Genomic DNA, 14,514 nt, shown 5'->3' with positions numbered 1-14,514 from the left:
CCAACCCTACTAAATGTTTAATTTTAAAAAATGGCAAGAGTGCTTGGGACAGATTTAATTCCATTCACAAGTCAAGAGTTTTAACAGTGAAGAGCTTGTGGTATCATAATGCAGTAGATTGAAGGATATTTCAAACATCCCACCCACAATTTTTGCAACTAAAAACTGCTACATCACTTTCTTGCTATTTTTCAGTATTTCTGATATAACCACAATATTTTTTAAAAGATCTCATTGTTTATTTTATTTTAAAAATTTATATACAGCAAACTGGAAAAAAAATCATTTTGGTTTACAATAAAAACATAGGAGCCCTTTTACTAAAGCTTAGCCTGCACTATGGCACAAAGGTAGAAGGTAGGACACACAGTATTTAGAACACAGGAAGCTTTAGTAAAGGGCCCACAGTAAAAATAAATAGAATAAAACTAAAATTACATTATAAAAATAACCAAAAACACACAATCCTGTTTGTGCAAGGCAGAGGCAGGTGTAGGTCCATGGAGCTGTGATGCTGACCCAGCTGCAGTTTAAGCTGTTCTCCACACAACTGATTTTTATTAATGCCATGATAGAACAAGTCATATCCACATTGTTTCCAAACAATTTCCTTTTTATAACCAATTTCTTTACTACAACAGGATTCAATGTGTCTCTTTTCCCTATTCATACTGTAGCTGATCTTCCTCCTGCATCCTGTTTTGCTTTTTTTCTGTTCAGAACAACTTTTTTGTATATTTTAGGTTGTAGTGGTATGTGTCTTTTTATAAACACACCCATATTTTTCTTTGTAAGGAATGCTTTAGGGTCAGTCCTAAGTGCTACCATGCAGAGGCCCAGGGTTAGATTCCTCAGCATGGCTTCTGGTCAAGCAGGGTTGGGTCACACTGCATGCAGAGGCAGCACTGCATCCAGCAGGGAGTCCCAATTATCACAAAATGGCAACACCTAGACTCAAGGTGCACACACGATGGGGTGGGTACTGCTGTTTTTAGTGAAGAACCATCACTGCACTGGCTGCATTCAAGGTTGGTACCAGGAGATGACAAACAGAAATTGCCCTGAGCCTCCATGTCACAAGCCTGGTTCAAGCTGGAAGCATAGTTTGTAGGAAGGCTTTGAGGCCTCCTGCATTTCTAACACCAGCCCTGCCTCTGCTTCATCTGGGAAGGGGTGGTCATGAATGAATGCTCACAGCATTGTAATCCCAGTAAAAATCGGGTATGCTTAAACTAAAAGCCCCTGAGAAACAAAGAAAAAAATCTCTGGCTATTGAAAGGTGATTTGGTTGAGAAAAAAAAAGGCCAAAGTTCTACTTTATTAAAAAAAAAAAAAAAGTTCAAAACACATACCTAACTTTTATTGGAAGAAATCTCATAATTATGATTCACATGCAAGATCACTGTCAACATTTCTTGTACACTATTATTGTTAATCCCTGGAAATTTTGTTGAAAACTAGAAAAAACTACTGAAATAAGTAAAACAGAAACTCATCCTAATACTTCCTTTGTTTGGAATTTATGCTTCACCCTTCAGTTTTCATTTTTGACTTTCTAGTTCTGCTTTATAACAAAGTGAAACACCGGGAGAGAGAAAAAAAAAACAGACCAACCTCTCAGTCAAAGTTGTAAGAAAAACAGAAGTTATATATGTTGTCTACCCAATAAATATACACTGTAGTTATGTTTTATTTTTTTAAAAATTTACAAAAGTAACAGGTCACAATATGTACAAAGTATTTATCTGTTAATCTCTAGCACTAAAATTAAGTTTACAGAGCTACAGCAGTTCTTTAAATTTATTTTGACTCCCTAAGAATATTCAAGATGATGCCTTTGTTTCTATCAGATCCAGCAAGCTCACAGACTTGTCTGCATTTTCCTTTTATATTTTCAAAGCAACTGAACTTAAATAAACATTTTTTTAAAACCCAAGCATTCTTCCACTGTTACACACTTGAACTGTTACCAAATACAACTTTGCCTTCATAGCTGATCTTGGCAAGGAAAATAAAAATAATTAAAAGAAAAATGGGCATGTGAAATAATAGAATGATACCTAGGAGATTAGAAAATCTGGAATGTGCAAGGGCAGACCCTTCCATGACAAATCCTTTTGTCTGCAAGTTGACTCCATATGCATCCTATCCAGTGATGTGACAGAAGGCCTGGGGACCTTTCTTAAATTATTTTATGAGAATAAAGTGTGTGTGTATAAGGGGGGGGGGGGGGCACAGCTGGCAAGAGTCCCAGCGGTAGCCCGTTGTTTCTCCTACTCCAAGGCAACATAGGTGCCTATGTGCTTTATTTATTTATTTAAATAGAACAGGCACTCCGAACCATTTCCAGTAGTAAAAAATACACAAGTGCACGCAGATGTGAATTTTTATCACAACTCCACCCTGTTCCACACACACACATGCCCGAGACTTGCATAGATTTATTTAAGTACAGGCCATTGCATTAATACACATAAACACACAGGAACCATTTTTCTTGTGTAAAACAAATTTTCCACATGGAAAACGTTTAGGCCAATGTCAACACAAAAACAGGAGTTTGGGGCAACTTCTACATTAGGCCTCCTGCCCAAATCCCACTTTAAAGCAGTCTCCCAATAATACACACATCCCATTGAACTACTTTTTTTTTTTTTTTTTTTTTTTTAACATTTATAGACCCTGCTTTAATATTCCAACATTACGTTCTGCCTCATTCTGTGCCACGGTTGCCTACTCTCCCCTTCTCTAGCAAAAAAAAAAGGTCTCTTACTCTGAAACTCAACAATCTATTAGAATATGGCTGTTCTGCTCTGAAATAATGGAGTTGCATAATGTCCTGAAATAAACACAATTTTTTTCTCTCTGTCAGATGCCTTACGAATAGGCTTCCAATCTATAAGGCTGTTTGAGCTACCCTATGAAGGCAGAGGAAAGTGAGACACCAATCAGAGACTAGTATATCATTGAGGCAGGTTCATGCAACCTCTGTTGCTACAGTGGGTGCTTAGCCAGCCATGCCTTATGGTATGGGACAGGGCAGAAAAATAAGAGCACAAAAAACCTGACTTCACATGAGCGGCAGTAACCAGAATTTTGTAAAGCCACAGACATGATCAACTCTACTACTACTCAACTCTAGGCACATTCAGAAGCGCTCATAACACCATCAAATTTTCTGCAATTTCATGGGCGCAGGACTCAGCAAGATCATTTCTTTATCTTTTAAACATATCAGGCATCCCATAGAAATCATGGAACCACAACCCTGGGGACTGCCTTCAGTATAGCGGCAGAACAAGGGGGATACAGCATACAGAAAACATCAGGGTAACCACTCCACTCACTTATCATACAGTACTCCAATTTCACTTTAATATAATGAAATTAAAAATAAAATTTAGAGCAGAAGAAAACACAAGTGGGCCTATCAGGGCAGAGTGTGATGATAATTTTTATACAATGTAACACAAAGTGTCAATACTCCACAATCCTAGAATCACAATGGCCTAGATGTGATTTCAACAGATTTTTATGGTCAGCATTATTAGTAAGTTGTTTCTGCATTTGAAGGGGAAAGAAAGCCCGCTCTCTGGATTACATATGGAGTCACCGAGTCAGCATATGTAAATTGCTACAGGAAGCGAGACTTATAAAAACACTGCAAATTAAATAAAACAAAATTGTGTTTTAGAAAGCCTTTACAGTAAAATACAAAACTCTACAAAGGCAGCAGTAGCTGAGAGTTCTTGGGCCGGACCTGGCCTGTCTGCACAATATACCACTATCTATAAATTTCAAACTAGCACACTGGGCTCAAACTCTCTCCTGCTTTATTAAGCTCCAAATCGTCGCCTCTTTCCATAACACCTCACACAGTTAGCAGATCCACCTGAGCCCAGGAACCCTTGCCATCCTCCACTTGGCACTGCTCTTTATAGATGGTAGGGACACCCCCTCGCCCCTGTGCTTAAGTGCATCAACTCTATGATGCACCTGAGAGAAAGCATGCAAACCACAATGTGCTGCTGCATGGTGGGCAGTGCTACAACAGGAGCCACAAGACTAGCCAGACCTGGAGAATTTTTTTTTGTTATTTATAAGAATGTGTGTTTTAAGCAGTGTGGAAACAAGATGTAGAAATTTAAAAGAAAAAGAAATATGTTACCAATACTAACATTTCTAAACTTCCTCTGGATGTTTTTGACAGGGTTTAAAAAAAAAGTTTGATTCTTGCCAACTACTAAATAAGGAAATGAATATAAAATAAACAAATAGTTCAATAAGTTAGCCAGCTTGCCCAGAGAAGAACTTTATCGATGAGATCCAGCAAAGCTGGTTGATTAGATCCCTTTTATTAGCTATTACAGCAAAGGCTCCAAGGGAACATCTCAGTCCCTTCCTCTAGCTAACTCACTGTAAAAGAACTCTCATTTTTTTGGCATCGTGTAGGGCTGCTTTAGGACTTTCAGGCTGTAGCTCTCAAATTTCATTAAATTAAAAAAAGAAACTTTATAGGTTCAGTTCCTGAAGGGGCAAAATAGATTTGGAAGCCCAACCTGTGGTCTCTCAGCCCGTGACCTAAAAAAAAAAAACCTAAAACAACAGACTTCAATTCATGTATCTACACAAAACAGCAAATTAAAGCAGGAAGTCCCTGATCTGATCCCCTAAATCAGGTCTGGGTATATTGCAGATGGCGAGAGGGAGAGAGACTGTCACTGCTTATGGATTACACATTGTGGGTAGATTCCAAGCCCATCACTGCAGGGTTCCAGAAGGAGTCTTAGTGTGTGGCTCCTGGCTGGAAGTCATGAGGAGCAGGAAGAGATTTCTGGGTCAAACAAGATACCCCACATATAGTCGTTTCTCTCTCATATTACAAAACACAGGTTCTCTACAGCATTCTTGGGGAAAGGAGGGAAAAGGTGCTGCTTATGCTACTTGGAGACTCAGGGCTTGTATCCTATGTGGCTGTAGTGGGAAGATCCTCCCCCAAGATCTGAAGAAGTAGTGAGGGGAAACCAGAAGCCCCCATGGCACTCTCTCTCTCTCAGATGCCCCCCTACAACAGTGGCATCCTGAAAGACCGTAAAACCAGCCCGTTGGGGGACAGGCGTCACCTCCTTTATAATTCACTAGTCATGTCACACTAAGCTACCTATTAACACACTTTTTTTTGTTTGTTGTTATTATAGTTATTGCTTAATGGAGTCAAAATTTGAGCTATACTGATGGAGAAAAGTAGTTACAGAACAAAAAGAGAAACAGCTTTGATGTACAGTCTCAGACACATCACTTTACACAGACGTGCCAGATCTTTGGAGAAAGTAGCTGAATAACTTGAATGGAGCAAGGAGTTTTATGTCAGGGGTCTCCACCTTACTACAAAGAGTCTTGTAACAAGGGAGAAGTCCCACAACACAATCAGTATAAACGAGCTCACCAGGAAGTCCTTCAAATAAAACAGGCTGCAGGCATAGGCCAATGGTAATGTGCTCACATAAACAGTTTTGCTGCCATACGAAAACACAACAGCAACTTGACACAAACATTGTCATTTACAAACACTTTGCCAGAGCCAAAACTCGACGTAGGATGGAGACTGTCATTGCTTAGTGCTGTGAAGTTGGGGTTTTTTCAATTCCCTGCAGGTTTAAAATCAGACTGTTGACAATACAGAAAATCAACCAACAGAAAAAGAATATAAATAATTAAGCAATACTATAACACTAAACAAAATATGACAGAAGCAGCCTTTCATTACTAAAAGAATGTGGAAGAGGTTTCACTCTGGCTCTTATAACTCAACAGGCCATTACTAACTTAGGGATAAATCGATTCACTACAGACCATGTTATAAAATCCAGTTTGTGCAAATTTTGTTGTGCTGGGAATAAGGCAGGTCATGATGCTGAAAAGCTCCCTGAAGGCTGTTAGACACAGCACAACCTACTGCTAAAAAAAACAAAAACTTCCTTTAGGCTATTACCAGTCACATCAGCTGTTTTAGGTGCCAAAGTAAAACCTGCCTTTTCATAATAAATAGAAAACAAATCCCAGCTGAGGCTTCATATGAAATTCAGCAGCAATACAGGCCTAAACCAATGGCCCAGGACTTTGTATTAAATCCATCACATGCCCTGACTCAAAGCTTTCTACCCCCTTCTGCATTCATCCCTCATTATACCATGCACCTGTCTCTTCCATACTCAAAGCTTGCCGAATACTGCAACACACTGATGAGAGGGGTGTGGGTGTCCCGTTCCCCTGTGCAGCCTCCGTGAATGCATGGCACTTAAGAAGTCAATCCTCCTCCTGAAAGAGGAACTCTTATCGTTTTATTGGGTTTTTTTCTTGGCTGAAGCCATGGTCTCTCTTGTAAAGTTCTCTGATGTCCATACAATCATTCCAAGTTAGAAGCAGGTCCTATGAAGAATACACATTTCCTCTCCAGTTTCAAACTAGTTATGCAAGGGTGGCTTCTAAGAATAGTGATCCTGTTCCATAGATCTAGCCAACCTGTCGTCTCCCCCCAACCCTACCGTCCTCTTTTTTCCTTTAAGGCCGTCCTACTCCCACCTGATAAACCGGTCCCACTGACAGCGTCTCCAGCCACTTGGAGCAGATGCCACTGCTCATCGACACATGGCCAGTTCTATCATCCCCCATATAGCTCTGTATTTTACTTACTTTCTCTTCAGACAGTTTTGCTTGGCTTTAAGAAGGTCAAAGATGTGCAACTTTCCATTTTAAATAAACATATCCATCTTTGTTTCACTTAAAACTAACAACAACAAAAAATGCCTATAATTAAACACTTTCAGCTCTCCCACCTGCAGGGAGACACATGGAAACCATTCTTGCACTATGTATACAGCCATGAGATGCACCTGCTGCCCTGGACTGCCTGACTCACTACTAAAGGCAGAGTGGTCACTGTGGGGACAAGAGCACCCTCCTAGTCCAGAGAGATACAGCATCTTTATGAGGACCCTTCAGTCTTGCAAGGCTCTCATGGGACTGCGGAGAAGTCACAAAGCTAAGTGCTACTGGTATTAGTGCAAGGGAAGAGCAAGTATTCTCTGACTTTATTGTACTGCTCCACGAGGCCTGAGAAGAAGAGCAAAGAAACAGCAAGGTGGGTGGATGAGTTCATCTTTTAACTTTTGCATCTTCTTTGATTTTCCAGATCATCAGTTCCATGCAAGAACAGGCATCCTCACTTGAGTCGTGACCTTCCACTGCAGGGGAAGGGGGAAAGAGGACAGAAAAGAGACTGTGAGCAAGGTTCCTTCAAGATTAAACACAAGAACCAAGTTACATTGAGAAAGGGTGGGAAATATCTAGAAACTCCACCCACTCACTTCTTTGCTCTTAAAAACACACTTTGAAAATGTGAAGCCCGGGACCTGGTAAGAACAGGCATCTCCCTTCAAGTTTCCTCTATGCGTCTTTTAAACTTACAAAGCAAAGGATTAGGGAGTGGAAGGCTAAAGAGACAAGAGGGAGAAAAAAATACTCAATATTTGGGAGAATTACCTGTGAGAGGTCATAAGAGCACAGGACTTCTTACAAATCAAGGAATATTTTATACACATAGCTTTATAAGGGTTAGAATAGGAGGATGGCGGAATAAAAGGAAGGGGGGAAGGGAGAAAATGATTGAAAATGATTGATGATGAGCATGTGTGGTTATATAGTACACTTTTTAAGATTATTCATATCATCTTATTTTGTTACTACTGACTGGCACTGTCATCAATAAAAAGTTTAAAAAATAAATCTACAAAATGTTTTTATTTTCCTGTGTGTAAGAGACTATCCAATTCTACACTCCCTCCTCATTTATGGTCTTGTACAGGTCTTCTGAGGGACTCTGTTTCTCAGACAGCTTTTCAAAGGTTCTTAATACAGTTTTACTATAGCTCGCTCACTATCCCCCACTTCCCCAGATGACTCACCATTATCTTGGATGATACGCTTGAGGTGCTCTGCCATCAGTGTCCTTAGTGCTCGCTTGTATGGCAAACCCAGCCGATGAGGAAAGACAAGAGCAGTGTCTACCACCGTAAGGTGAATGAGCTGAAGGAGGAAAGGACAATAAATACTGTTACCCCCCAACCTTTCACAACAGCAGTGAATAGTACATCACCATTTCTGATTTTAGCCTGCATTTCTAAATAATGTTTAAGGAGATAGTGTTATTAGTATTGAAGACTCTTCCCAAAAGAACCCAGGCCTTGGGACACATCCAGCCAGTCACATTTACAGGATACCCAAAATGAATATGCAAAGATAGATCTGCTTAGTGCATGCGAATCAATCTCACCATGTATATTCATTATGGGTATCCTACAAACCTGAATGGCTGGATGTGTCCCGAGGCCTGGGCTGAGAACCATTTCTCTAAACGAATCATATTGCAAAGATTTTCTGTGTTTAAACCCTGGTTTGTCTGTTTTCTTGGGTTTTTATATGTGTAAAAAAACATAGGTGCACGGAAAGATTAAAAAAAATTTTATAATCTGCATTTTGTAAAAATCTATGCACTTAGCTTTATGCAATCTGCATTCTTAGGATGTATCTGTGACACCTGTGCACATTATATAAAATAGTAAAAAAGGCCCGTTTCTTAAACCAATGAAAGGTTATCATCTAATGGAGATTATGTTTTTAAGGGAACTGTTAGGAAGAATGTGCTGTGATGATAAAGAATAATTAGGAAGGGTGTATAATGAGTAATATGGTCCAGGGGTATGACATGTGGATTGTTTTTTTTTTTAATCTTTGTGTTTTGTTTTAATTTTTATTTATAGTATATTTCCAAAAAGCTAAATTTAAAATTTATTAGAAATATAATGCTAGTTTGCATTTGCAAGATTTCTTTATAAACAATATGTTTAGTGAAAACTTTGTTACAATGAGGGAAAAGCTTTCCTTGTTCAGGACCATCTATGACTTACAATTGCATCAGAAGAGTTTCGACATCTTGAAAATGCTACATGCAGTTGCCCATGTGTAAACACTGGTTCTGGGAGGAAAATGCCAACTTTTTCAAATGTTTGTCCTTGTGACTTGTTAATTGTCATTGCAAAAGTCAATGTCACAGGAAATTGTTTTCGATATAATGTAAATGGGAAGTCAGTGTTATGGTGTTAGTTCAATATGTGGGATAAAAACAGTACTCCCAGGGGGGAGGGGGATGCCCAACATTACATGGTACTATCAAGCAGCACAATTAAAACAAGTGGCGGAATGGAGCAAGGGGGACAGGGCACCAATAGTGATGTTAGAGCAACAATTGGAGCCTAGGTGTAATTTAGAACGGGGACTGTGGGGATCGGGAAAGATGTGCGCCTCCCGGGGGGGAACGGACAACCCATTTATAGGGCACCTGTTACATACATGAGATGTGCTGAAACGCAAATTTAAAAAAGGAGTTAAAACCTCAACACTGGCTCATATTATTCATGAGGTCGAGTTCCCAGCTGGAGAAGCGGGGGGTACGTTTCATGAATGGTATAGAAAAGGCCTGCGGAGATTCCGAGACTTAATGTCAGATGGTACACTAAGGTCATTTGAGACATTAAGAAGGAAGTTTGACCTGCGGGAGTCTGATAACTATGCATATTTGCAAGTCAAACATTATATGAGCAAACAGGGGTGGTTGCGTGCAGACCCGAGGGAACGGGAACCCCTAGAAAACATCTGGGTTACACTGGAGGTGGGGAGGAGAGGCATTTCAAGGTTATATAATTATATGAGAGGTAGCACACTGACTAAATTACCTTATATGAAGGCTTGGGAGGGCGATTTGCATTGTGAACTGAATGTGAAGGAATGGGAAAGGATATGCATGGAGGTAAAAAAGGCATCTGTGTGTGTATTGATAAAGGAAAATGCCTTCAAAGTTTTAAGCAGATGGTACTATACGCCAGATAGGCTAAAACAAATGTATGCTGGTGCTTCAGACAGGTGCTGGCGATGTGATAATGACATCGGGAGTTTTATACATGTGTGGTGGTCTTGCCCTCTAATACGTACCTTTTGGGAAGAAATAACTTTGTACCTGACCTCTATTTTGGACACACAATTTCCTGCAGAACCTAAGTGGTGCCTACTGGGGTGGGGAAATAAAAGGGGCAAGAAATGGCAGAAGCGGCTAAAAAGACTAAGCTTATCAGCTGCGAAACTGGAAATAGCAGCCCATTGGAAGCAGAGAGTGGGCCCTACGGTTCTAGAGTGGAAAACGAGGCTCCGAACTATAATGGGGCTTGAGCAGCTGACGGACAGACGGAGGGGTAGATTTGACCCTGCAGCGGAAGAGTGGGCACACTTGGAACGTTTATGGACTACTGCAATCACAGTACAGAGTATTCAGCCATAAAGGGAGGGGGGGGGGGGGGGGGGGGGGGGGGGGGGGGGGAGAAAAGTCATTATGTTTTCAAGTGGTTGTATTGCAGTTCACTTTATTATTATTTGTGGCACAGCGGTTAGCTGATTATGTGTATGTATTTAGGAACAATGTGACTAAATAAAACTACTTTTCAAATATAAAAAAAAAAAACAGTACTCCCTGCAGTCGACCCAGTGATTACTTGACTAATAATGAGGTTAGTTTTCAAGTGTTTCACTATTAAGCAAGTTCTGTTATATAAACCTCGCTTGATATTTAAATTCCTGAGTAGGATAATTATGGCTCCAATTTTTAAATGCAGTTTATGGCAAGGCATGCCAGTTGGAGTTTGTTCATGAAGGAATTCTACAGGATATAACTGATGTTCCTCATCATTAGAGTCATGAATGGAGTCCGAACTTAAAAAAGTAATTGTCTCACCTTCTAAAATATTTAGAACAGCCTCATTTATCTTGTCAACATGTACATTTTTGGGGCAAAGAATAGCCTTTTTAGCAAAGTTGTAAACAGTATCTGCGGTCATTTTTTCTCCAAAAATGGCATTAACTATAGCGCCGTCACAAATGTGCTTCTGTGGGATTTCGATAATATCTTTGAAACCGTCTGGACATGGAAGATTTCCATCTGCTAAAGTAATAAGCCAGTTGTTGTAATCTGGGTCTACAGAGTAGACATTGTTGTTTAACGTTAGTATTTCAATTTTTTTCCATAGGTTATTTAACTTAATGCTGGCTTCAATAATGTGAGCTTGATTACCGTGTGGTACCACTGGTAGAGTTTGTGGAAAATCTCCACCAAGGAGAAGAACTTTCCTACCAAATGGTTTCTGATTGTTCATGATGTCTTTGAGGATTCTATCTACAGCAGTAAGTGCCATACTGGGAGCCATAGTTGACTCATCCCAAATAAGGATTTTAGCATCTCTAATGATGGAAGCATCATTTGATGTTAATCTGATACTTGATGTTGACGTTTCCAGTAGAGGAACAGGTAACAAACTGTGAATGATAAGGTCGTCCTCCTGGAAGGAGATTTGCAGCAATTCCTGTAGAAGCAACAGGTAGTGCAATTCCTCCATCTCCTCAGATGGAGCTCAGGATAGTATTATACGTATACGTTTTTCCACTTCCAGCAGGACCGTCTAGGAAGAAGCACGTGTGGGTTATGTTTTTTGTATTGCAGGCAGAAAGTATAGTATGAAATGCTTCCCTTTGCTCATTATTTAGTTTTTCTACCATTTGTTCAGCTTTCTGCTTTCATCTCCAACATTGAAGGCAAGTTTAGGATCTTCTAGTCTGTGGATGACTGTTGGTAAACAAAGTGTTCAAGTTTTTTGCCATGTGTAGTCAGAACGGCTTGGATTTTCTGAAGGCACAATTGTTCACAAATCGAGCAATCACCTTTGCAATCATGGATGTGTTGAAAATCTTGTGTCATATTAAGTTTGTATTTTTGGAAAATTTGGAAAGCATTTGATGGTAAGGCAAAAACACAAATGTATGCAAAAAGGTGTCTGATTTGCTGTGGCATGCTGCATGTGAGTGCATCGTCTAAGGTGTTCTCCCCACAGAGCTTCATCGTCAATGAGTCCCATTTTCTTGGCTGCATCTTGAAATATATTATAAAGAACACACGCAACTGTTTTTAAGTACTGTAACCAATTGTACTTCCATCATTCTCAAAGTATTGTAAGCCACACTGAGCCCGCAAATAGGTGGGATAATGTGGGATACAAATGCAAATAAATAAATAAATAAATAAATAAAATAAATAAATAAATAAAGGACTTAGCCCCTGGTTTGTGTAGTAGAATTAGCCTTAAACAGTAATGCTCAGGGTCCGCTAAAAAATGAACTGTATACATTCTACCAGTTGTTTTGTCATGTCCTGCTTTTCTACGTTTCCACTTTCATTCTCTTTTGTCGAAAGTATAGTACATAGGAATATCTGCATACAAAATGGTCTTTGGAGGATTGTCTTCTGCATTACGTTTAAACCATGCTGTTAAAGTGGTGTCCCTGATTCTGGCTCTTTGTACTGCAGCCTCAACTTCGTTAGGGTGAAAAACAATGCTTTGTTGATCTGGTAAGTGTACTTCCAATCTTTGGATAGTATGTGATTGGTGATGCATTTCAAAACTGTTTAATCGCCATGCAGCTTCAGGAGCACTAACATATCTAGAGTCAGTAAACGTTTTAATTTCAGCATGTTGTAAAGTTTGGTGCTCTGTAATAAACACATTGGCACAATCGTGTCCTTTATAGACATATTTAAAGAGGTACTTGACACTTTTAATAGATGCACATACTTCCACATTTATATGGGAATTGTACTTTAAAAGTAAGTAAGGGTTATAAGGGACTACCCAACTCTTATTAATGAATTTTCCATTTAAGAGTGTACCGACGCCGTTATCCCTTCTGCGGTATTTAGGTTATCTGTCACAGTTCTCAATAGTTTCATTTTGGAATGGTTTTGGAAACTGTTTAGAGCACTTCCCATAAAGCATGCAGGGATAATTTAAGTTATGGTCACTGCATGGGCCATGTATCATATGTTTAGCAACTATTGCATGGAGAAGTGGAAAGTTGTTTATTTCAGGAATTTCAGCACATACGATTTTGTCAATTATTTCCTTTCTTTTCGGCTTGTGTGCCTCTTCCATGATAATTAATATATGAGCGTGAGGTAAATCACGCTTTTGAAATTCAATGGCATGAATTTTTGCAAGTATATGTTTTTTGCATATATCGTGTAGTAACTCTTTTAGTTTTAAATGAAACACCCTTGCCAATAAGTCAGGTCCAAACTCTGGTGCCTGACCTTTTTTTAGATTTTGAGTAATTTCTTCCCATCTTGGGTTGCAGATCAAAGTAATGAACAGATCTGGCTTGCCATATTTGCAAACTATTGCCATTGCATCCTGAAAATTTTGATGCATATTTCTTGGGCTGCCAGCAAATGATGATGATAAAATAAATGCCTGGCCAGGTGTAAATCCTCCATTTGCAGCTTCACTTGCAAGGTGGTCCATTAACCCAGAGTATTTTTAAACTCTTAACAGTTTTTGATTTTGTCGAATATAATTAAGTCTGTTTGCCTCTGTTTTAATATATGCATCCACAAAATATTGTTGCGTTAGTTTTCCTGCACTAAGAAAAGGATTGAATTTGTCTCTTATTGCCAAATGGTACCCACAGTACTGCATTTGCGTATCTCCATATGGAAAGAGAGCGAATGATACATACCTGTAGCAGGTGTTCTCCGAGGACAGCAGGCTGATTGTTCTCACGACTGGGTTGACGTCCACGGCAGCCCCCACCAACCGGAACAAAACTTTGCGGGCGGTCCCGCACGCAGGGTACGCCCACCGCGCATGCGCGGCCGTCTTCCCGCCCGTGCGCGACTGTTCCCGCTCAGTTGAATGACAAGCAAAAATGATTAAAAACGCAACTCCAAAGGGGAGGAGGGAGGGTAGGTAAGAACAATCAGCCTGCTGTCCTCGGAGAACACCTGCTACAGGTATGTATCATTCGCTTTCTCCGAGGACAAGCAGGCTGCTTGTTCTCACGACTGGGGTATCCCTAGCTCTCAGGCTCACTCAAAACAAGAACCCAGGTCAATTGAACCTCGCAACGGCGAGGGTATAACAGAAATTGACCTACGAAGAACAACTAACTGAGAGTGCAGCCTGACCAGAATAAATTCGGGTCCTGGAGGGTGGAGTTGGATTTACACCCCAAACAGATTCTGCAGCACCGACTGCCCGAACCGACTGTTGCGTCGGGTATCCTGCTGGAGGCAGTAATGTGATGTGAATGTGTGGACAGATGACCACGTCGCAGCCTTGCAAATCTCTTCAATAGTGGCTGACTTCAAGTGAGCCACCGACGCTGCCATGGCTCTGACACTATGAGCCGTGACATGACCCTCAAGAGTCAGCCCAGCCTGGGCGTAAGTGAAGGAAATGCAATCTGCTAGCCAATTGGAGATGGTGCGTTTCCCGACAGCGACCCCTTTCCTATTGGGGTCGAAAGAAACAAACAATTGGGCGAACTGTCTGTGGGGCTGTGTCCGCTCCAAGTAGAAGGCCA

General features: G+C 40.3%; 1 protein-coding gene across 1 annotated transcript in view; it reads right to left on the bottom strand.

The window, feature by feature from the left end:
* Nucleotides 1-713: 713 nt before the first annotated feature.
* REXO1 (RNA exonuclease 1 homolog) overlaps nt 714-14,514 on the bottom strand; it is a 222,883-nt gene continuing 209,082 nt past the window's right edge. Inside the window, exons 15-16 of the mRNA XM_030220016.1 lie at nt 7,965-8,085; nt 714-7,244 (exon numbers count right to left, since the gene is read on the bottom strand). Of these exons, the coding sequence (XP_030075876.1) occupies nt 7,156-7,244; nt 7,965-8,085 (210 nt within the window). The 3' untranslated portion in view covers nt 714-7,155. The remainder of the gene's footprint in view (nt 7,245-7,964; nt 8,086-14,514) is intronic.

The sequence above is a fragment of the Microcaecilia unicolor genome, chromosome 11 (genome assembly GCF_901765095.1).
Source record: "Microcaecilia unicolor chromosome 11, aMicUni1.1, whole genome shotgun sequence".
NCBI lineage: Eukaryota > Metazoa > Chordata > Amphibia > Gymnophiona > Siphonopidae > Microcaecilia > Microcaecilia unicolor.
The sequence above is the reverse complement of the archived record's forward strand: the minus strand, read 5'-3'. Positions and strand labels throughout refer to the sequence as shown.